General features: G+C 37.0%; 1 protein-coding gene across 14 annotated transcripts in view; it reads right to left on the bottom strand.

Annotated features, from left to right (window-relative positions):
• Positions 1–24,055, bottom strand: part of LOC129001319 (protein muscleblind-like) — a 586,303-nt gene that overhangs the window by 14,443 nt on the left and 547,805 nt on the right. For 6 of the 14 annotated variants that reach the window (XR_008491412.1, XM_054428579.1, XM_054428580.1 and 3 more), the window contains exons 3-7: positions 12,876–13,046; positions 9,984–10,049; positions 6,844–7,011; positions 1,912–1,989; positions 199–240 (exon numbers count right to left, since the gene is read on the bottom strand). Coding sequence is in view for 13 of the 14 variants with exons in the window: in XM_054428579.1 (XP_054284554.1) it covers positions 199–240; positions 1,912–1,989; positions 6,844–7,011; positions 9,984–10,049; positions 12,876–13,046 (525 nt within the window). In the remaining variant the exon portion in view is untranslated. Of the gene's footprint in view, positions 1–198; positions 241–1,911; positions 1,990–4,280; positions 4,837–6,843; positions 7,012–9,983; positions 10,050–12,875; positions 13,047–24,055 lie in introns of those variants that run through there. The other 8 variants (XM_054428583.1, XM_054428584.1, XM_054428576.1 and 5 more) reach the window with 8 other exon arrangements.

A 24,055-nucleotide genomic window follows, 5' to 3' on the forward strand; every position in this document is an offset into this window, starting at 1 on the left:
GCCTTCACTTAGTATATTAACCACACCATGCATACAGTTTACTCTTATAACTTCTCGCTGTTTCAAGTGCCTTTCGAAATAACGATTGTATGAATAAAATTAACCAATACGCTAAAACTATTATGTCCTCCAAAACCGTTGCCAGAGACTTTACTGCCTCGGCATCGACTTTGGCGGAAGAGGAATAACAGAACTTACAAAATTTTCGTAGTAGAAGGAACCGACACTTTTCATGTCCATCTGAAACAGTGAGAACGGCAGCGCGTGAGACAGGGGACCAACCTCACGCCATGTAAACTTGTACAGTCACGAGGTTAACTACGTTACTTCTACCAGCACCTGACGTGACTGTCAAGAACATGGCATGCTACTCATGTGCAAGATTAGTTAGCAGAAAGCCTAGCTCATGCTCACAACCAGAGATCTACTTGCAACATTGGTTTTGAATTACTCAAATTAGTAAGTCGATATTAAAACTGTTGTACTTTAATGAAACTAAACGAAGCGAAATAAAAGTGTATGTCGGCTACAGAATTATAGTAAATAAAGCGTGGTCACATGACAATAGCCAAACGACACATTACTGTGTGAGTGACTAGGCCTACTGGAGCGATAGCCAACTACTAAAGTATTTACTTAAGCTGAAGAATCGACCCGTGACCTCAATCTAGACATTCGATTAGCGGTCATAGGCAGCCAAAACTACAAACACTTACTATAAGAAAGAGACAGAAAAGAGAGGAAAAGAATAGAAAGGTGTGCTAAGCCATGTGACCCTGCTTTGTTCTAAACTAAACGAGTCAAGCAGCTCTCAGATTGTCTTTTGGAAAAACTATCGTTCGACTTAAGTACACTTTACAGAAATTATTCTATTCTAAGACGGCTTCTATTGAAAATAATAAGTGTAACTATTTAAATTGAAAGAAATAAAAAAAAGCTGTGACTCGTAATAAAATCTAACTTGACACTAAAAAACCCTGATTCTAGCCAGCCTTTTTTTAGAATCAGCCATTTCAAGTTAATAAACGAAATTGCTCAAGTGAAATCACTAACATAATGTTTGTTTTAAAATCTTAAATGGCTGAAAGTAAAAAATTCACACAGTTTATTACAAATTTGTGACTACAACAATAATTTTACTTCTACCATTAACAAGCCCAAAATTGTTTAGTTATAAGAACAGATTATTATATATTTTTACTATTTCAATGAGTATGGAATAATTTACATTGGTACAAAAGTCAATGGGAGCTAAACATCTATTACTAATTAAAAATGTGTATAAAAAAATCACTATTTTATAAAGATTTTTGCTTTTGTTAAATTGACCTAATTGCTACAAATGCAGGATAAAAATTGTTTTAGATTGATTTTTAAAATTCAGTTAAAATAAAATCATTGAGTTTCAATTTAATTAAAGAAATCCAATTTTACAATTCCTGCAAGTGTGATTCAGAATTGATATATTACAAACAAAACAACATGGTGACATGTAGATGATAAACAGCATGCCTGAGATAAAAATATAACTTAATATAAAAATTTTAGAGGGAGTTTGGCCATTTCTCACAGGTTTTAGATACAGTTGGTCACTTTCACATAAGTTTTAGAGGGAGTTTCTCCACATCACACAAGTTTTGGAGGGAGTTTGGCCACTTCACACAAGGTTTAGAGGGAGTTTATCCACATTACACAAGTTTTATAGGGAGTTTGTCCACTTCACCCAAGTTTTATAGGGAATTTTTCCACTTTACAGAAGTTTTAGAGGGAATTTTGTGACCACTTCACACAAGTTTTAGAGGAGGTTTGACCAGTTTATATAAGTTTTAAAGGGGGTGTGACCACTTTCAACAAATTTTAGAGGGGGAGGGCTGGCTAGAACGGTGGTGTGAAGTGCAAAGCAAGATGTACCAGTAGCAGGTCATCACTAGGGTCCCGATGACGTTTCCTTGGCTCAGAGGTTGCGACTGGCAGGCCCAGCACACTCGGCTATTAGTAAGCAGCAAGCCAGGGGGACAGCCAACAAAAAAATAACAGTCAAACAAAATATAATAAAATAGTACCAGTGGAGCATCTGCAGCCTGCAGTGTCAAGTAAACATGCCTGGAATAGAAAGGTTAGGGCCTGGCGCCGCCCGTATGTACACTGTACAGCAACTACCAAGGGGACTTGAACTAACATTTCCTTACTACTGTTGGGTGTGGGATTTGAATAAACATTTCCTAACTACTGTTAGGTGTGAGATTTGAATTAACATTTCATAACAACTGTTAGCTATGAGTTCATATTGTCAATAAAATGTTTAGGGCTGAGGGAGGTTTTAAGTACTTTTTCTTAATTCTTACAGCTATAATTAATTGTTTCACAAGTTCTTTTCCCAGTTTTGATGGCAGTTTTTATATTTGTTTACTTTGAATTTTAACCCTGCATCACAACATTGTCACCTAATACTATTGTTCCATCAATACTTACTCGAGCGAACATGTGAGACGTTCAAATATTAGTAATATTTACAACCCTATATGTACACATGCCAGGTTTATTATTCAAATTACGGAGGTTAGCGGTTCAACTTTACTGAGCGGGAACGGCACCAGGGTTCACAATCTACAAACAATTCATGCAACTTGTGACAACGAAAGCCGAGTCGCAAGCAGACTCAGGGAACAATCAACACATTAGTAGAGGCTGAAAACACAATAGATTATAAGTGTATACTGTAGTACCCTTGCTAACAAGCCATCGGCTAGTGTGGCAGTGCAAAGTGATATGTCGGCTACCTAGACCTAGGCTTACGCTACATACTTGCCGTCCCGTCCTGTAGAGCTAGAGAACAAGTTAGGACAGAGAGGACTACTGAGAAGAACACAAATACATTTATCATTCTGAAAACAGAGTCGACCCTTTTGGGAACCAGGAGCCAAACAAAGTGATAAATAACACCGACCTTGCTCTTACTTGCAAAACACACATTGTTATACGGTGTGAGTTACAGTAAACATTTTTGACACTAAAGGTTTGTCTAGCTAAAACTATGGATGGTGCTAGTGGGTAAAGCGATTTACATGCAGAATTGGTTTGGATGAAAACCATTGTTTTTCATAAAAAGTCTTTTATGAGAAGTTTTCTAAAAATAAAAATAAAGTGATGAGATTTTCCAACCTAAATTATCTGTAAGAAACTCAAATAAAAGTGATTAAATTATGTCTTATGGTATAGGTCTTTTAAGTAATAGACCCATTATATATAAACTGTCTTGTTTGACATAAACTTTGTATGTAAATAGTAAGATTATCAAATGTATGTTGTATATGACTGGTGCAATCTGTCCTCTTCGTTTCAATTGTATAATTTGTTAATGTTCATCAATAAATGTATCTATATAGGTCGTAATAAACCAAAGTGAAAAAATGCAAGAAAGAGCAAACCGCAACTGTCACATTGAATAAAATACTACAGTAACTCTGAAGGAAAAGAAAATAAATCCCAATGGAATGGAAATTATTAATGTTGACAGTATTTACAATATGTTAGACCATTTCTTTAAGCCGAATATTTTTTTTTAAAGAAAATCAATGATTGGCTGCAAGGACTAATGAAAAAATAATAAAAACAGCTGGTTCCTAAGAGGGTCAAGGTTAAGCAAGAGTTGATAGAGCTTAGGCTTGTCAGCAGGGTTAGTCTGAGCGGCTCCACCTTCAAATAATCGTTAACTTTCTCAAAATATTGTGAAACTTTTTAAAATTCGATTAATTAGGTACTTATTGGATTGAAAATAAATGTAATCAGGCGATAATCCAAATTTCCCCTGTTTTCATATTCTAACAGAAGGAGCCGCTCAGAGTTGCAGAGAAGAAAATAGAAAAGCATTTTTTGGTGGTGAGCTTCTAAAACACCACCTGATAGCGAAGAGCAACCACTTGGAAAACCACCGGTGAAACATGGGCAAAGAAAACCACTAGAGGAATATAGTTTTTTCAGGAATCGAAACTATTACAAATCAAACACAAATACTGACTGTGCTAACACCCAAATATTTCCCACAATTCTGCGTGCTACTGGTAACTTTGCCTGGATATGTTATAGGTATTTTGGTAGGCGAAAAAAATAATTACATCACAAGATGATGTATAGCTATTTACGTTACAAGTGTAGTAAGAGCTTTTTACATCATACAGGTGAATATTGTGCAACAAGCGGAAGCGAGTTGCATAATTCACCTAAGTGATGTAAACACGCTCTTAAAAAAAAGTGACTAAACTATATTCATCCTCGTTCTCTCTCTAGTAAGAAATGAGCTACCTAACTCAATACCATCATTCAATTTCCTTTACCATTTTTAACCACCCTAAGGGTTGAAAGTAAAAAAAATACTTAGATTTTTACAAACTTTGTTGTTTATAAACACCAAGAAGGAAGAATGCTTTCTCAAGGAAGGAATTCTATAAGCAGGTTACGATAGCAATTATTATTGTACAAAGGAATTACCATGACAAAAAAATGTGAAAGATAATTTTGGGGAAAATGTGCTAAAAAATCTCCATAGTGTTTGAAGGGCAATGATGAGGTGTGCACCCAGATGGGGTTGCTGAGAGAGTTTTCAAAGTGGTTGCTCGGAAAAGGTGAGACTACTCCTACCGAGTGTGCGGCCTTGATATGGGCTTGTAGGTGCAGGGGTGGGTGGAAATAGCGGCAAGGGTCGCGAGAGCATCGCCCCTTGACAGCGTCCATGCAGACAGTGACAGTTCCGTCGGGAGCTGTGGAGCTCGGGTCTGCGGGGTGAGCAAAGCGGCACTCGAGACGTTTGCACGAGCCACGCTGGAACTCGCGACACACCTACGTCCGCCACCACAGCTCAGCCATAACCCCAGCCACAACAGGGCGACTTCAAAGTGGTAAGATCTGGCCCGCGCTCGACAAACGGCAAAATGGGTTGATAATGCATCGATTTACAGTTTGAAAAGGTGTTTTCGTTCGTTAAAACTTTAAGGCTACCGTTATTTACTAAGTGACAAACTTAGGGCAGGTAGAGTAATGAAACCTGAAATTACTAGATTTTAAGAAAATTAGCCTTTCTGCTATGGGCGAATCCATTAGGGGCTAAATACTTTCCTTTGAGGTGTCATATGTAAACAAATATGAATTTAAGAAGTTGAATTAAGTTTTAATTTTACTCTACGTAAAATTTTTTTTTCAAAGAAGTACAGAGTAGTTTTTAATTCAAACTTACCTTATTGTAAAGCTAATTGCAAAAATTCAGCAAGGTCCAGTACATTTTACTGTTTGTTATTACAGTGCAATACTTTGCTATTCTAGATTGCCCCAAAATACATTTTTACAGTTCAAATATTTCCCACGAAAATGATTCCATACCCCCAAGATATTATTTGAAATCAACCCCTGTTCATATGCCTGGATCCGCCCATGTCTTCTAACAGTTTTGCAAAATCGCCTTTCCCTCCAGCCTTGAAATACAGTTCCGATATCTTACCAGTTTAAAGCACCCTGAGAACTATTCCCAAAAGTAATGTACATTATCCCAATGAGTTAGTATCAATGACAGTAATAAGGGAAGTATAAGCATTCCTAATTCTGCACTTTTTGTAAGGGACCAATGCAATTTGACAGCACAATGTTGTAAATCTGGCTTTTTCGGGTAAACATATTTTGTGTTCTTGTAAATTACTTGGTGCCTACTTAGTATTATAACGTAAAGAAAACTTTGTATTATGAAACGGAGTTGTAAATCAAGAATTTATTTTACACTACCTACCACTTTTCTTTTTTTTTCAGTAAATCTTTTGCTTTTTGAGTGGTTGTGTCATTTAAATTTGGCTATTAAAATCTCTGTCTCAAAGTTTATTGTTTTTGCAATTATTTGATGGTTCTATTTAATAAATTGAACATTTGTAAACATTTTATAGTCTCCTCAAAAGTAATTTCTTAACCAAACTTGTCTATTCTCAAAATGTTGAGCAAATCACAACCTCTTGTAACATTACATTATCAAAATAGAAAAAAAAACCTGCAACTTGCAATCAGGTTCAAGTAACTATCTAGGTACTTTAAACGGTTCATAGTCAAACCAAGATAAGTATAAAGTACAAACCACCGATAAAGCATTATAAATACTGAACATTTTAATCGACTTGTATTGGACGTCCAACAGCAGTGGTGGCTGGCGAGTAGGCGGGGGTTACATTCACTACGGGGAAAGCGATGAAACAGAAAGAGACAGTGTGTATATAGTGCATCAGTACTGAGTAAGATAGAGAGAGCGACATGCTGGTCAGCCAAGGGCCAAGGGTAATAGTCCTCTCTCCTAGACTATGTACAAGGTCCTACTTAAACCATAGGGTGGCAAAGGATAAACAAGAAATCAACAAAATAAACAACAAAACACAACAAGCGGCAATTAATAGAAACAAACGAAGTAACTCAATCCACATCCAGGACTACATCCTGCAAAAATCATAACTACAGTCAAATTAGTGATAAGTAAGAAATCATACTAAATACCAAAGGAACAGAACAAAACCAAAAGAAGTTATAAGATAAGAATGAGCTTGAGTTGCTAAAAGTTATGTTTTCCTTATTCCAGAAAATGTTTACTTTTTGTTGATTATCAAAGCCATGACACAGAAAACTATTTCACAAAATTTTAACAGAAATTTTTTAAACATTTCACCAATCTTTTAAACACTTATAGTCTGAATTATCGTGAGGACATGCTTTACAAGTGAGAAATCCCCTCCAGCAACTTTAGCTCTCAAAACTAAAAGAAACTAAATAGTGGGCAGTCTATCTTCAAAGTTTAGTGGAAGTGTATGAAGTAGGACCTACCTCGAGCCTATCTGACCGAGGCATTTTCTGTTGCGTGACGACCGTCTGCTGGACCATTCCAAGCTGAGTGGCGGGGTCGGGCCCCATCATTGCGGGGATGATGGGGGGAGAGAAGTACGGAGAAAATGTGGAGCCGACCTGCGGCATGCCGAGGTAGGGGTTCGTTGCCTACAGAACACAAAAACTGTTAGCAAACACTTGTAAACAGCTGTTACTCCAATCAGTAGGAACTGCAAGGTATGTGTTTAAGTACCAACAATGAAAACGGATAGTATCAGACCTTAGGACCATGATTTTGATAAAAGAGAATGTGATTGTAATTTTTTGACATTTTTAAAATTGACTCTATTGTTTTGAGGACTAAATAAGGTCTTCCCTTGTTTAACCTCAAAGTTTTAGCTTCAACAAACGTCAAAAAGAGTGGTGAAATATTGAGCAATTCTTTTTTCACTTTCGAAAATGGCAAACTTAAAGACTCTTTCATTGAAAGAATAATCAAATAACAAACGAACCACTGTTAAAATGTTGTACAAAAAAGTGAGTCTAAGATGTTAATTTTGAAGCCGATAAAGCTCAAAATGACATGTTGTACAAAGCGTATGATACTGTGTTAATATGAGGGTGATTCAAAATACATCAAAGATTCTCTTACAATGCTAAACCACGTATATTTTTATCGACGAAAAAGATTATCAAAACATTTTAATTTAACATTTTAACAGTATCCAAACATTTTAAAAATTTGATCTTCAGGTCTGATACTCATATAAAACTTCCAACAGCATATGAACAACAACAAGATAAATATACTTTAGGATAAAATTACATAATGCAATACCAATGTAGTTACGGACAGTTTTGTGAACACATAATACCAAATTGAATCATCATGATAATTAACATCCAAATTCCATTGTTATGAAACTATATGCATCAGGTTTGATTATTTTAAGTTAAAGTATTACAAACTAAACAAACAGATACTCAAACATGAAAATTAGTCTTTATAGAGTGAAAGAAGACAAACTAATATTATTGAGATCCTAAATGTTAAGCAAAATAATGACACTTGATACTGTGATAGTCATGCTTTAAGCCAAGCTCTAAGTGGTAACTATTAAAAGCATTCATGCAACCATAGTTAAATTGTGAGAATTACCTACTTTATAGTGAACAAGTTATAATTTACTTTATATTCTGAGGTTTGTCTCACATTGAATTTGTTTCAGAATAAACTTCATTATATAAAAGCCGATGTTATATAAATTGTTCATATTTATATAAACAATTTTTAAACATTTTCCTACAAAATAGTTTTTCAAACTAAATAATTATAACATCAGGTTGAATTTAATACTGAGACATAAAAAAAATCATAAATGTTCCATAAATGTTATACCAATCAATATTAAAAAAATTATAAAAACTGAAAAAAAGATGTGTACACTACATTTATTTATTTCACTCTAATCATACTTTACAATAGTTCTATACATGCTAAGTGTAATAAGCTAGGAAGAGTGTATTATTGCATTAGTCATTAGATTTCAACAAATAAGACTATAAAGTGATCAGAAAATTGATTTTATATTAAACAAGCTGAGAAAAAAAACTTTTTACAGATTGGAGAATAGGAAATTTAAGTTTAATTTTCAAACTTTAGAGGGATAAAAAAACAAATTCAGCACTATAAATAATAGGCATTCTTTACCTAGGCCTACTTTAAATATGAATTGTTTATAGACCAACTTAAAAGATTAGTTTGCTTGAATCTACATTGATTTAATGTGAAACTTCAAGAACTTTGGAGATTTTCATTAAATATCCAAGAAAATATGTCATATTGACTTTCTGCTTACCATATAATTGTCTGTTATGAATATGTTATACAGACTGTTGGTAGGATATGTACTCACAATCACTTGCTAAGAGGTTCTACGATACAATAGTAATACACTCAATGGTCAACAATTTTTTTTTTTTAAATTGTAACCCTCATTGTAGAACAATTCAGTGAGGAATAGTTTTAAGGCCAAATTTGGAGAGCAAGCAGTCAGCACTCAAAGTAATAAAAAATTAAATTGGTCCCAGGTTTAGGTCTTATTGTGGAAATACTCTAATAGCTTTTTCCTTGGTATGTGATATTCGCTGCAACACTACAAGTTATTGTTTTCATAGGGTCCATAGCAATATATGTGATAACATGATCTAGATTTTTGAATATAAGAGAATTATTTTACCGAGAAACAGATTTTAGTATTTAAAAAGTTAATAGTTAGCTGAAGCTTATTTTAAGGACTGAAGAAAAGGAACAATTGAAAAGCAGGTGTGGAAAGAAAACCATGTTGGAATAAGACCTCCTGGGCGTCCCAAAAAGAGGTTGAGAGATGAAGTGTCCAAAGATATGAGGAATGTGGGAATCATGTGAGTAAGAGTAATAAGGAAAAGAACCACCCTGTTGTATTTTTTGGGCAAACGTTAACTTAAGAATAACAGAACAGGAGGAACTTAAACCTTAGTGAATACATAAAAGGGTAGTTTTTTGTCAGAATAGGTGAGAGAAATGTTAAAACTGGGTAGTATTACAATCTCCATTGGAATCGTCTACTTGAGATAACAAACAACTCTCAGTTTCGACAAAAATTAAAAATTTTCCAAAATTAAGCCGGGTTTTCCTAGGCACGGAAGTGGAGCCTGGACACCTCTTGTCTTAGGTAAGTTGTATTGTTTTCCTAGAAGTGGAGCGGAATGCCATGTTAATCGCTTCTCCGCTCTCCACCCTCCACTCTCCACGCTCCTCTCCCGCGTCTAGGAAAACCCGGATTTAAGTAAGTCAAATGTACGAAATTATAGCTTCCAAATAATTCTTTTTGTCGTACAATTTCTCTAAAGATAATCGCAAATTTAGTGGCTTTTACCAGTACATATACAACAAATGATTCTGATTCTAAATTAGAATGGTTATTGGCAGGGCCAGGGGCAGGGGCGCAAGAGGTTTTAGGTTTGTTGAGGGCCCCCACGATGTAGGTGGAGGGGCACGATTAGCTCCCATAGCGGGCCTGGTTGTTGGTACCCTTAGCAAGTGACTGCAAGTCTGTAGAGAAAGGCAGGTGTATTAGCATGCTTAGTTACTACTGTACCATCAGGCCTAACTGAGGCTGCCCAAAAGTCAGTGCTGGGGTGGGGATCTGGAACTTGCCTCCGACCTCACAAAACAGAACACAACAAATAAGAGATCTCGCCACACACATCAAACTAAATAAACAAAAAAACAACCAAAAATAAGACAACACCACATCCGTCTACTGGTTAATATCAGCCAAGTAAATCTGAAGCCATACAGTAACTAAGCAATACATATTGGTAAGCTGACTACTGTAAAATGGGACAGAAACTGACTGGTGTAATATGTAATATGTGTAGTGATTTACTTAACTACTACACCCTTTAGTGATAACTCGTTTTGTACAGTGAAAAAAATCATGTTATTACTTTAGTTGGATGGTTAAATATTTGTTAATTTTTTATGATAAGACTTGAAGTATCAAAAGAGTTCGAACAAGAAACTTGTATGTTGAGACAGAAACAGTTTTGTAAACAACATAATAAACTATGATGGTAAACATTTATACAAATTTTGACAAACTCTTGAAACAACTAGAATTATGAAAATATTTTGAGAAAGTATTTTTAACACATATAACCAACCAATCAATGTCCCTACTAATAAAATATTCTCTAGTACAGGATTAGAAGTCACAAATTGTTAAATAAAAACTCTATTTAAAAAACTTTTAGGAACAACACATTTAGAATTGGAGTTGTTATGACCAAGGCATTTATTTCACAATTATTATGTCATAAGTTATACCTATAGATATATCTTTACAAATCTTCATTTTTTATTCAAAAGACAACTGTTTGGAAATGAAAAGACCATTTTAAAACTAAAAAATAATAAAATAAAACAAAATATCATCAGGCTAGGTGAAGATATGTGCTTTGAAGATAAAGCAGGTTTCATGCAAGGGACTACTTCCACTTAGAGGGTCAATATGTAAATCACTAACCATTAACAAACAGTGTGAATATAAAACATGAAAGTTAGATAGTCTATTTTAAAATTGATAAAAAAACAATTATTGGATGTAAAATTAGTGGTAAATATCAGCAGCCATTGTTGTAAATAAGGAAAACATGGGTGACAAAAAAGGTCAGATCATAAAAGTTTTTTTAAAATTGTATTCCTCTTAGAGTAACTTTTATTTATCTAAGGTAAAATACTTTAACATGTTTATTTTACTAAAATATCTTGTAAGTTTGATTTTAAAATGAAATTCAAGACTCAGTTCACTAATTGAAATAGTTTTAAATCATTGTAATAGTAAAAATCAGGAGGACATTAGATTTAAGATTTGTTAACAAAAACACAATTTATTTTTGATGAATTTGTTTAAAAACCCATGAGGAATCAAAAAAAAAAATAGTTTTTTCAAACCTTGCAATGCAATTACTGTACTCAAAAGTACTCTGTATTTTCCAAGTTTAACTCTTTTTTCCAATCAAACAAACATCAATCGTGTTTGATGCTGGTGGCAATACAGTAAACATGTTGATAACTTCCTTTACACACGAGTGGTTGAAGATATTAATATAGTTGAAGATACTGTGTGATGTTCATCAACCTGTGTGATGTTCATCTTTGAAAAGACACAAATTCACAGAGTCCTTGTATTGCACTTGACATTTTAGAAACTTGGTTCTGTGTTGCTAGGAGGGTTTTGACCATTTACCTCTGAATTAATTACAGCTTACTGAAGTTAAAAAAAAATTCCTATAGGGAAGTAGCTATTATCGTAGGTGGCACGGTAAGACCTGGAGACGGAACTGATGTACTTTTTCATTTTGGTGTCCCTAGAGGCCAAAAACACTATTCGTTCAAATTGTTATATATGTTTACGCCCGTGAACTTGGGTAATTTTTCTCCGATTTTGATGAAAGTTTGTTTGAAGGTGTAAGGTAGGATAAACTTGAATGAGTTCACGAACCAGCATGATCGGACCATGGGAACAGGGGTTTACGGGGTTTTTTTTTGGTAAAAAATGGTTTTTCTAATTTTTGACCCTCAAAACACAAAATTTCTCAATTAATCTCTAGACCATTTTAAAGAGCTTAAAAAACAAATAATTTTATATTAAAGTGTTTTTGTACGCTTATTAGTTTTGGAGAAAATTCAAAAAATTGCAAATTAAAAATTCCCATGTTATTCTTATGGAGAATATTGTAAAATGTTGTAGTTTGCTTGTTTATGGAAATATTTTGACCAAACTTGGCAAATGTATTTATTTTATAGTAAGCTACTAATATTTTACTAAAAGCCACACTTAATTAGCCTCCTTGTATCAGCAAACCTAGGTACTCGTTCAATTCGGGCAAATGGAAATTCGTTAGTCCGCAGGTTTGCTGCGGCGGGGTATTTTACTGTAAAGTTGATACCAGTTTTAGATTCAAAATGGACTTAGTTGAATTGAGTTACCAACAGGTTGATGAAAATTGCTGATTTCTGTTAGATTTCCTTTGTTGTTGTTACCTGTGTTATTGAGTAGATAGGATGTTTGTGTCACCCTATGCATTTCACCAGCTTGTGTGGCATCCTCAGGGATATAGGTTATCTTTTTATCTTTTTATCAAAATCACAGGCAACAAAGGTAATCTGGTAAAATTCTAGTTCTTGAAACTGGTATAGCAAAAAATATATGCTGATTTCTGTTGAATACGCCAACTTTCCTACCAAGTCAAACTGATGAGCTAGAACATCTTTTATTTGACATCAACTATCTCAATAACAGAAAATGAGGGGGAAATATACTTTAGTGCCCTGTGAATAGATCATTAAATTAAGTTCCTTGACTTTTTTCGTAAAAAATTGGCTTCATCTGATCGATTAAGGGATGTCTACTTTAATACCAAAATGTAAATGACAACATATCCTAGTGGAAGCAGACCCAGTCTAGGCTACAAGACTGACATACCACGGTAGGCACCTGTCCCGGAACTAGAGACTGTCCCGGCGTTAGACCCATTTGCTGCATCAGCGCATTCTTCAGCGCGAGGTGATTCCTCCCGTTGATCAGCAGCTGATCCTTGAGATGTTGAGGTGGATGGAAGTACTTGCATGGTGGCTTGTCCCGGTTACACCGGCCCTGGAACAAAACAGACTACGTCAGGCTTCCAGCAGAAAATAATGTGACATATTAAATACTGTACTAGTGAGTGATGATAGTTAGACACTGAAGCTTTGCTGGAGAAAGATCGGACCTTCACACTTGCCATGACGCTGGCTTGATCATTTGCAAAAACCTGTCATGAACCAATCTCGGATGATAAAGACGGACACCGAAGCTTTGCTGGAGAAAGATCGGACCTTCACACTTGCCATGACGCTGGCTTGATCATTTGCAAAAACCTGTCATGAACCAATCTCGGATGATAAAGACGGACACCGAAGCTTTGCTGGAGAAAGATCGGACCTTCACACTTGCCATGACGCTGGCTTGATCATTTGCAAAAACCTGTCATGAACCAATCTCGGATGATAAAGACGGACACCGAAGCTTTGCTGGAGAAAGATCGGACCTTCACACTCGCCATGACGCTGGCTTGATCATTTGCAAAAACCTGTCATGAACCAATCTCGGATGATAAAGACGGACACCGAAGCTTTGCTGGAGAAAGATCGGACCTTCACACTCGCCATGACGCTGGCTTGATCATTTGCAAAAACCTGTCATGAACCAATCTCGGATGATAAAGACGGACACTGAAGCTTTGCTGGAGAAAGATCAGACCTTCACACTCGCCAAAACGCTGGCTTGATCATTTGCAAAAACCTGTCATGAACCAATCTCGGATGATAAAGACGGACACTGAAGCTTTGCTGGAGAAAGATCAGACCTTCACACTCACCAAAACGCTGGCTTGATCATTTGCATAAACCTGTCACGAACCAATCTCGGATGATAAAGACGGGCACTGAAGCTTTGCTGGAGAAGGGTCAGACCCTCAAACTTGAAACAACACTTAATCGTTTAAAAAATTAACTTTTTTATGAGGAATTCTTTTGATTCGTTGTCTATTATTATTAATAATAAATTCTGACTAATCCTACTATATATATATATATATAATATTATAAATGAGAAGTTTGGATGTATGGATGTATGGATGTATGTTTGTGACAAGTGAACGCGAAAAATACTGGTCGGATTGGGCTGAAATTTGGCATGATGACAGCTCACATTCCCGATTAACATATAGGCATATTCTTATTTCAAAAATCCTTTCGGGCTCCGCCCCAGTGGCTCTGGAGTTTCCCATGTTAACCTTATGAGAAATGGAATTATTGAATCTTAAGAGCTGTTTCAATTAAACAAGTTGGTTCTGTTCTATGATGTTCAATAGCATTAAAGTTACAAGGATTACCAACAGGGTGCAGCACTATTATTTCTTTTACACTTATGACAACAGCTAATTTGCAACCAAAAGGTGAGTGAGCGTAGCGAACGAACTTCAACCTGGAGGCGAGTTAGCGTAGCGAACGAGCTAACCTGAAGGCAAGTGAGCGCAGCGAACGAGCTCCAACCTAAAGGTGAGTGATCGTAGCGAACGAGCTCCAACCTAAAGGTGAGTGAGCGTAGCGAACAAACTTCAACCAGGACGTGATTGAGCCATGCGAACGAGATAATCTTGAAAATTAAGAAGTTAAACGGGGCAAAGCCCGCGGGTTACAGCTAGTATATTATATAATATATTTCAGATCAACTTGTTTTCTTTGTGTTTGTGTGTTTTGCAGAGTGAGTATAGGGAAAAGTGTGATGCTAATTGTAGCATCTATAGCCTACTAACTACCAGTGGATTGCTTCCTAAGTGTAATTGATCAGAAATGTTACATTTCCATAGGAAAAAAAGTTTTCAGAGATTGAATTTCAGTATGAGGTTCTGTAGAAACTAAAAGCAGAGTCAACAACAAAAGAAGAACTTTGAACATAAATGAAAAAGTATACATGCTTTATCAGCCTTGAGGCCAGAGGAGTATTAGGGTAGCATGGAGAAAAATGCTACAACTTTAAGTATAAGGAAATGTCCCAACTGGAAAAATGAGCAAATTAAAGATATGGTATTTTTATGCAAAAATAAAAATATTACTGTTTGCTGAAATTTGTTTTACTGATACCTTCAACAATATTTAAGAATATTAAAGACTCGGAAATTTAAACACAAGTAGTAAAAGCCACAATCCCAGAAACATCTGAAAAACTTTTCACGAAGGGAACATGGAACACGTTTACATGAAGCCATAACATAAGCGAGAGAATATTTCTGCTCAGGTAAGGGTTGTAGGGAGGTGAGGGGGTGAGGGGGGTCTCTAGGGGGCACTAACTGTAATGGTGCTACACAATGATTTATGCTGTTAATTAAACAGCTACAGTGAGCCCAATTATTGGGGCCACACCATGTACGAAAGAAACATTACCCCGGGCAATTAGCTGCCATCTCAACACCATATCTGAGGTGCCGGAGCCCCTGTTGGGTGTTAGAGACGATTTTACAAGTTACATAAAAAATTGTTGGATTATAAAAGCAACTGATTATCATAAAATTTAATTAAGATTTTAACTTCCCTTTCAACTCAGACTGAACAGAAACTCCTTTACAACATTAAAGATTGAATGAAATTCCTGAGAGCAAGTGTCTAAAAATCATTTCAGAATTCAGTCTGTATTTCAAATTTGACCTAGTGTCCCCAGGCTTCCAAAGTTCTGAGCAGCACAGGAAAATAAATATTGATCGACCGCTTTAAAAAAGAAAACAAAAAACTACAAATCTCACATTTGATATTCATAGTTTCCTAAATAACGCAGTCAATTTCAACGCTAACGACTAATTGAATAAGAAGTTATAAATTTTGTAAAACTAAGTACACTACATTTTCCACTTAAGAAACCTTTGACTGTAGATAAAATGTACCATATTCTATAATCAGTACCGGTAGTTGATACCGGTAGTATATAACATACCTATGTTAGTAGAGAGAGGCAGGTGGTGTACAATACACTCTGCTTCACTACATATTTGACATCCACTTGATTGTTTGATGTCTTTGTAGATGTTCAGTATGTCTTAGAGACATTGAGATACGGTCAAAACACTGCTGAGGATTTGCGTAGTATAAAAATAAATCATAGTTTTAAATTTGCACAGTTTGTAACTACAATGGCTTATCAGCAGGGGGTTTTAAACAGCGTAAATCTATGAGCAGGAGATTATTTTTGTCATAGTAAAAAAAAATTAATAAAGATGGTTTGGTTCTATTTGTTTGTATTATTCAATCAATTATCAATTATTGAGATGGGGACACCACCTAGGTACATATTTTTAAAAATATGAGTGAAAGATTAGTGTAGAGTGGTGTTAGATGCCACTCCAAACACACAGATAGTGTTTTAGTGGGGTTTACATCTGAGTATTGTGTAAAGCTTTGTCACTAGCTGACTAAGATCAGCTGTTTCATTAGCCAGTATCATTTATTTAAAGTCCAATGAACAGGAACAGCTGGGTTCAGTTTCGAACCATCAAAAGGCTACTGACTTTTCTCAGGATCGAACCAGCGGCCTTTTTAATGTTGTTGCAGGATATTCTTTTGCCCTGAAGAGTTGTTAGAAAAATGTCAATCACCTAACTTAATGTTCAAAATGTTCAATCATCAAAAACTATTTGGACAGTGTGATGAAACCATTATCCATTACCAGGAGTTTTTGTTTTTACTGATAGGTTTTGCCTTCTTCAAGGAAAAAAAAAAAAAAAACTACTACCTTGTGATAAAATTACGAGTGTATTTTAGAATAAGTTACAATTTTAATCTGTTTGACAAGTGATAACTTCAGCAGTGACATAACAATTCTCTATTTTATTTTGTTTGATTCAAAATTGCTCTAAAAAATAGGTATGATGACTGACGACACCCAACAAAAAGTGATTTCTCATAGAAACGCTCAACAAATGAATAATAACTAGAAACACTCACACTACAAAGGTGAATGCGAGAGAAGTGTGAAGGGAGTTTAAACTGAGTTGCGGAGGAAAATGAAGTGGAGACTCACTTTGGGGCACAATCAAGTGAAGTGGTAGTGAAAAACCACTTGTTGTGACTTTTGTGCCATCTCTCCGCTTCAGAAATGTTTTATAAAGACTTTCAAAACGTGTATGGAAGCGTTCTTAAAGCCGTGACAAAAACAAACTCTTCAATGTAAAAGTGAGTTCGGTTTTAAATAAAAATTATTGTTTTGTTGAGTTTGATATTTTGTTCAACTTTAAGATGTCATATTTTCTTTGGAATTAAATTAATGTGTGAATGACTAATAAACTTTACATTCATATAGTTATTTTTAAAGTTTAGTTTACTTGTGGCCAGCGTAAAAAATGAACACAATTATCACAACCCAAGTTCATAAATCTTCATTGGAACACTACACATCTGGTTAGTGATGTAAATGTTCTGATGATTAAATTATTATTTTTACCCCAGTGCCAAGCAAAATATAACAATATTGGGGTAAGTATTTACTCTTATGAAGAAAGTATTATCGTTAACGCATCCAATAATGTTGTATGCATATTTCATTGTTATATTATACCAGTGGCAATACAGACTAAGAACCGACCACAACATCTATAGCCATCCTCGACCGTGGAGTGTGGAGTGTTTCTGAGAGCATACAACATAAATATTTAAACCTGTAAAGAGTTGCAGAGGCGGGATGTTACTGTGGGAGTTTAGAATGCAGCTTCTATTGTGTGAGTGAGTGTGGGCAGTGAGTGGCTAGGCCGCTGTGTTGGGTCTATGTCTATAGTCTGTATGATGGAACCTGGCCAGTCCCAGGTAGATGTAGGGTCAGGAGACAGGTTCCTTCATACTCTTTTGTTTTTTGTACAGACTATAAACTCTAGCATTGATCAAGTACGATAGAGATCGATGGTGTAAAGATAAAGTCTAAAACTTTAAAAGCCTATATTTTGTTTACAGGCTAATTTTCCAGTAGCGAGTGGTTGACTTAATACTTTACAAAATGTAAGTGCAATCGTCTTGGATATGCAGACAGATAAAAAAACTCATTGTAGCGTCGTTGTATGTCTAATGGTTACGGAAAAAAAACTAGCCTATGACTTTAAAATTTCATAAATTTTGAAACTGTTGGAATAATGCACTACCCCATGTGCATTATTAGTGTTTTATAGAAACACCAACGGTTAAATCAGCTGATTAAGCTACCGGGAATGAGCTATTTTGCGTACTGTTTACAGGTGTGGCAATGTGATGCTATGAACAGCCTGATAACATTTCAACCACACATTGTAACATAGTTCATTAATGTCCCTTTAACACGACCTGAAAACCAACCAATCACGACAAGTTCAGGTCAATCAATGGTCGACACGACACGATTGTTAAGGCATTTCACTCTGTCACGACAACGACAACACGAGACACGACTAGAACTCAACTTAAATACTTTTCAATGAAATGGCGACCATACAAAGTAGGTATTTTAAGCCAAGTTTGAATGGAGATGAGTGGCGCGATCTTGTAGTCTTGTTAGTGACTAAGACCGACATATTCCTTAGACACATCTGTTAATTAATAGCCCATACAGCTAATGGCAACTAAGGGACCTACAATTTATGCTGGAATCCAAACCACATTTTTGCCTATGGTATATACGAATTGGTCTAATTATCAGGATAGTCGTAGTACTCGCCCTGCGGACGTTAATCCACACCAGGGAGTATCACATCCACGCTCTTTGTTATATTATATGGCTACACAGCAGAATGTATTGATGTTGGAGGCGCAGTCGTAGGCCTAACGTTTAATTTGGATGAACCCAACTATGAATGTTTATTGCTTTGTTGGTTTTCATCGTAATTTCTTATATACAAGACCGCGGCGAGACAAAAGTGGCAACGTCGCGGTCCCGGCCTAATGAAACAGCTGTTGCTAACGGAGCGTCTGCGCAATGCTTATGTTTGCACGGTTGTTATTACTTTTTTACCATTGTAAAAGACGGTGCGACGTTGCCACACATAATCAATCGCCACGGCCCTGGATTAAAGGAGACTACATTCTTACAAATTACTTGAATTATGCTCAGGCCACTGTCGCTACTACAATCGCGACGACATCGGTGTTGCGAGAGCGATGTAGTTGAGAACGACAACGGCCCAATATTGTTGTAATATTAAACAAATTCTATGTTATCATCGGGACGGCATGGTATTGTAAAAAAACGCAGTCTACGTAGTAATGACGATTTAAACACGAACATTTTCAAGGGAATTTCGTTCGGGACAATTAATAATTTTACCTACTCAAACTAAACTTATTTTAACATTTCCAGGGTAGCAGTAGGAAAGTTTCTGTTTCTACGCCAAGTCCGTGTGCCATGCCGCATGCCAGGCCTTTCATTAACTGATAAGAGGTTTATTTAGTGACAATGCGCTGCCGTGCCTGGATCAGATTAGAGCTGACTGTATCGATCTGGTGTTTGGTTCCACTCAGAACTAGGACTGCTCGGCTGCTACAACCTACAACCTTGACGATTTTACTTTCCAAACACAACCAAACTCATACTAGCCTCAAACTGTCAGGGTGCGAACAATAGTGCAAACTAAAGATGTTTCGTTGAGAAAAAAACGCCATATTTTATTAGCGCCCTATAAACTCGGTAACCATTGGGAATAAAATAAAAGTGTAAATATAATTTTAGTTGAAAATTTAACGATCTTTCATTTAGTATCCAGTCACTTTTAACTCCGACCAACAGTTCTCGAGATTTTAGCCATAAACCAAAAAAGGTGCCCTGTTTTCACAATTGCCGTTAGAGCTTGCCTCATATTTATGGGGACTTTTGGTATAATTTTCCCTAGGTACTTGAAATATGTGTGCAAAGTTTTGGGACATTAATTTAGAAATATGTATCTTGGACTTTTACTTTTTTGAAAAAAGTACCTACACCTTTTTGGTGGCGTTTGGACGTCTCTTTATATGGAAAAAGGTTCATGCCTTCGTTATGCAATCGGATAGGAAGGTATCTCAATGATTGTATCAAGTTACGTCAGTCAACAGATTAATCAAAGTTTTTACAGCTGCATTTCTAATTTCCAACAGCTAGTATAACTTAAAACGGCCCCGTTTAGGGTACAATTTGATATTCTGTAAATATCTAGATATTCTGTAAATATCTAGGTTGCAAAAAATACAAGTCAAAGTCTAATGATAGAAATGGTCATAAATTTAAATGACAAGTCGGATGATCCAGGCTTGAGCATGATGTTATGCGGCAAACACACAAAATAATGACACAAATCTGTGTTACAGATCCTGGTTAGTCTATTCGAAGACTTAAGACAGTTAATACCCAATTAGATCTCAGTGACTTATGCAGTCAATACCCAATTAGCACGTCACTGGAGGCATGTAGGCCTTACATCCCGGACTGTATGTTACCTTGATCGAATGTGATGTATTACAGGCTTTCCATGCTCAAGACTAATGCTTTGCTTGTATGCAGTCATAGAACGCATGATTTCACGTTTTTCCCAAGGATAAGCCGAGTCTGAAATGGTATAGGCTGTAAAAAAATGTAAATGAATCACTTTGAATTGCGATAAATTACAGTATGTATGGTGGAACCTGTCTACTGACCCTTCGTCTACCTGGGACTGGCCCGGGCAAACCATTGGCGAATCCGCAGGTAGATGAGGTTAGGATACAGGTTCCATCATACAGACTATAGTCTAGCGTGCTTCTATAACCTTTTCACTGAAAATAAATTCAAACCAAATTTCAACGGTGCATCATAGCAATGAAAATATAATTCAGAGATTGTATTCCAACGGCGAGAACCTAATTTCACGTATTTGGTAAACTTTGGGACTAAACTATCGTAGCCAGGTCCAGCCAGCCACGAGATAAACAAGATTCTGTGGTGGTCCGAGGCACATTTCTCATCGTTAGTACAGTGACTAGTGACGTGGTGGCGTGCGCGCGTGTGTGCGTGTGTGGGCGATGGATTGTGGTGGTGTGTGCAGTGATGGATGCTAGGGAGGATATAGCGAGATCGTGAGACGAATGTTCAAACACCGTTACACCGGTCACTACAGTCGCATCCTTACAACTTATTGTCTGGCCCACCATCTGGTCTGATCAAAGACGATTGTGTGACAGGCACTAACTTTAAACAAAACAAGTATATGCTGAGATCAACACCAAAAACATTAACTATACACTATAGAAGTAGAATACTGTATTAGTTACAAGAAAATATCATCAAGTAGAAACCATTCAAGCTATTCTAAGCAAATTAAGGTGTTAATGATGTGTGTGGTGTGGTGCATATCTATACAAATTTCGCATTTATTTTATTCAATCATGTTAAAATGATTAAATTGAAAAAACTGCCTGAAACTAATATGTCATTGTCATATTTCACCGTATGGCCATTACAAGTAAATCTGAAAAAAATTTGGAATAGATACTCTACTGTATTTACTATTAAAAAGTAATAAAAAAGTAGTGGAGGATTCATTAAGGTAAAAACCAATAATAACGACTTCAAAACTTAAATCGGACGGCTCTTAACACCTTGACAGGTCAAACGTTCCTCGTCAAAACTAAACCGAAAGAACTACTACTGACACACTGTCGTTTCGCACATAATGCAATGCGATGCGATAGTCGAAAGTGTGCGTGACTAGTCGCCATGGTAACACATTGATCGAGCAGACCACGTGACCAGCTGCGACAGCTCGACGCCATCTCAGTGTCTGCCTGTCTGTCCAACAGTCAACACAATACACGACTATTCGGATATATATCGATACAATGCGATGCGATAGTCGCAAGTGTGCGTGACTAGTCACCATGGTAACACATTGATCGAGCAGGCCACGTGACCAGCTGCGACAGCTCGACGCCATCTCAGTGTCTGGTCTGCCTGTCTGTCCAACAGTCAACACAATACACGACTATTCGGATATATATCGATACAATGCGATGCGATAGTCGCAAGTGTGCGTGACTAGTCGCCATGGTAACACATTGATCGAGCAGGCCACGTGACCAGCTGCGACAGCTCGACGCCATCTCAGTGTCTGCCTGTCTGTCCAACAGTCAACACAATACACGACTATTCGGATATATATCGATACAATGCGATGCGATAGTCGCAAGTGTGCGTGACTAGTCACCATGGTAACACATTGATCGAGCAGGCCACGTGACCAGCTGCGACAGCTCGACGCCATCTCAGTGTCTGGTCTGCCTGTCTGTCCAACAGTCCACACAATACACGACTATTCGGATATATATCGATACAATGCGATGCGATAGTCGCAAGTGTGCGTGACTAGTCACCATGGTAACACATTGATCGAGCAGGCCACGTGACCAGCTGCGACAGCTCGACGCCATCTCAGTGTCTGCCTGTCTGTCCAACAGTCAACACAATACACGACTATTCGGATATATATCGATACAATGCGATGCGATAGTCGCAAGTGTGCGTGACTAGTCACCATAGTAACACATTGATCGAGCAGGCCACGTGACCAGCTGCAACAGCTCGTCGCCATCTCGATCTCAGTGTCTGTCTGTCTGTCCAACAGTCCACACAACACACGGCTATTCGGATATACATCGATACAATGCGATGCGATAGTCGAAAGTGTGCGTGACTAGTCACCATGGTAACACATTGATCGAGCAGACCACGTGACCAGCTGCGACAGCTCGACGCCATCTCAGTCCAGTGTCTGCCTGTCTGTCCAACAGTCAACACAATACACGACTATTCGGATATATATCGATACAATGCGATGCGATAGTCGCAAGTGTGCGTGACTAGTCACCATGGTAACACATTGATCGAGCAGGCCACGTGACCAGCTGCGACAGCTCGTCGCCATCTCGATCTCAGTGTCTGTCTGTCTGTCCAACAGTCCACACAACACACGGCTATTCGGATGTATATATCGATACAATGCGATGTGATAGTCGCAAGTGAGCGTGACTAGTCGCCATGGTATGGTAACACATTGATCGAACAGACCACCACGTGACCAGCTGCGACAGCTCGTCACCATCTCGATCTCAGTGTCTATCTGTCTGTCCAACAGTCCACACAACACACGGCTATTCGGATACTGTATATATATATCGATACAATGCGATGTGATAGTCGCAAGTGAGCGTGACTAGTCGCCATGGTATGGTAACACATTGATCGAACAGACCACCACGTGACCAGCTGCGACAGCTCGTCACCATCTCGATCTCAGTGTCTGTCTGTCTGTCCAACAGTCCACACAACACACGGCTATTCGGATATATAACGATACAATGCGATGCGATAGTCGCAAGTGAGCGTGACTAGTTGCCATGGTATGGTAACACATTGATCGAGAAGACCACGTGACCAGCTGCGACAGCCCGTCGCCATCTAGTCAGTACTCACTAACTCAGTGTCTGTCTGTCCAACATTTTGACAGCATTTTGTTAAAGTTACCAGTCGAGTCGGAGATTTCCTTAATTTTTTATGACTACACAATTCGATACAGTTGATCTTTGTGAATTAAAGGTGCAAAAATCAAAGGCTGTATAAGTTTATAAAATTATAATTTGTGGAAGATATGCATTACATTACATTATGTTTACGTAGTAAACTTCCGGAGCCAATCTGTGCTACACAAGATCCAAGACTTGCGCTATTTTCTGATTTCTTATCTTATTATGATTTTTACCAGATCCACATTTTGTACGAGAGAACGGTTCAGATCGCGGACCAATAAGAGAATGATCCACTTCCAGGTGTCAGTTAAAATCCTTGATCAGATACTAATAATAAGGATAATGCAAATGTAGCCTACACCTCAAAATGAAGAGAAACCAAGTACTCTTAAAAAAACTGGATATTACAAAAGTATTGCAATGAGTGATGCATGTTGCTACTGTAGTGCAAAATGCTTTTGAAATGATGAATATGTTGTAAATCCTAACAATATTGTACATGATCTTTTATCATGTAAAACGAAAACAAACTAATCCTGAGGAGATAAAGATCAACCAACAAGTGGATAAACCCGCAGTTTTCTTCAC

Source organism: Macrosteles quadrilineatus, unplaced genomic scaffold, assembly GCF_028750875.1.
Source record: "Macrosteles quadrilineatus isolate MER2022 unplaced genomic scaffold, UCM_ALF_1.0 Scaffold_8__2_contigs__length_117827958, whole genome shotgun sequence".
Taxonomy (NCBI): Eukaryota; Metazoa; Arthropoda; class Insecta; order Hemiptera; family Cicadellidae; genus Macrosteles; species Macrosteles quadrilineatus.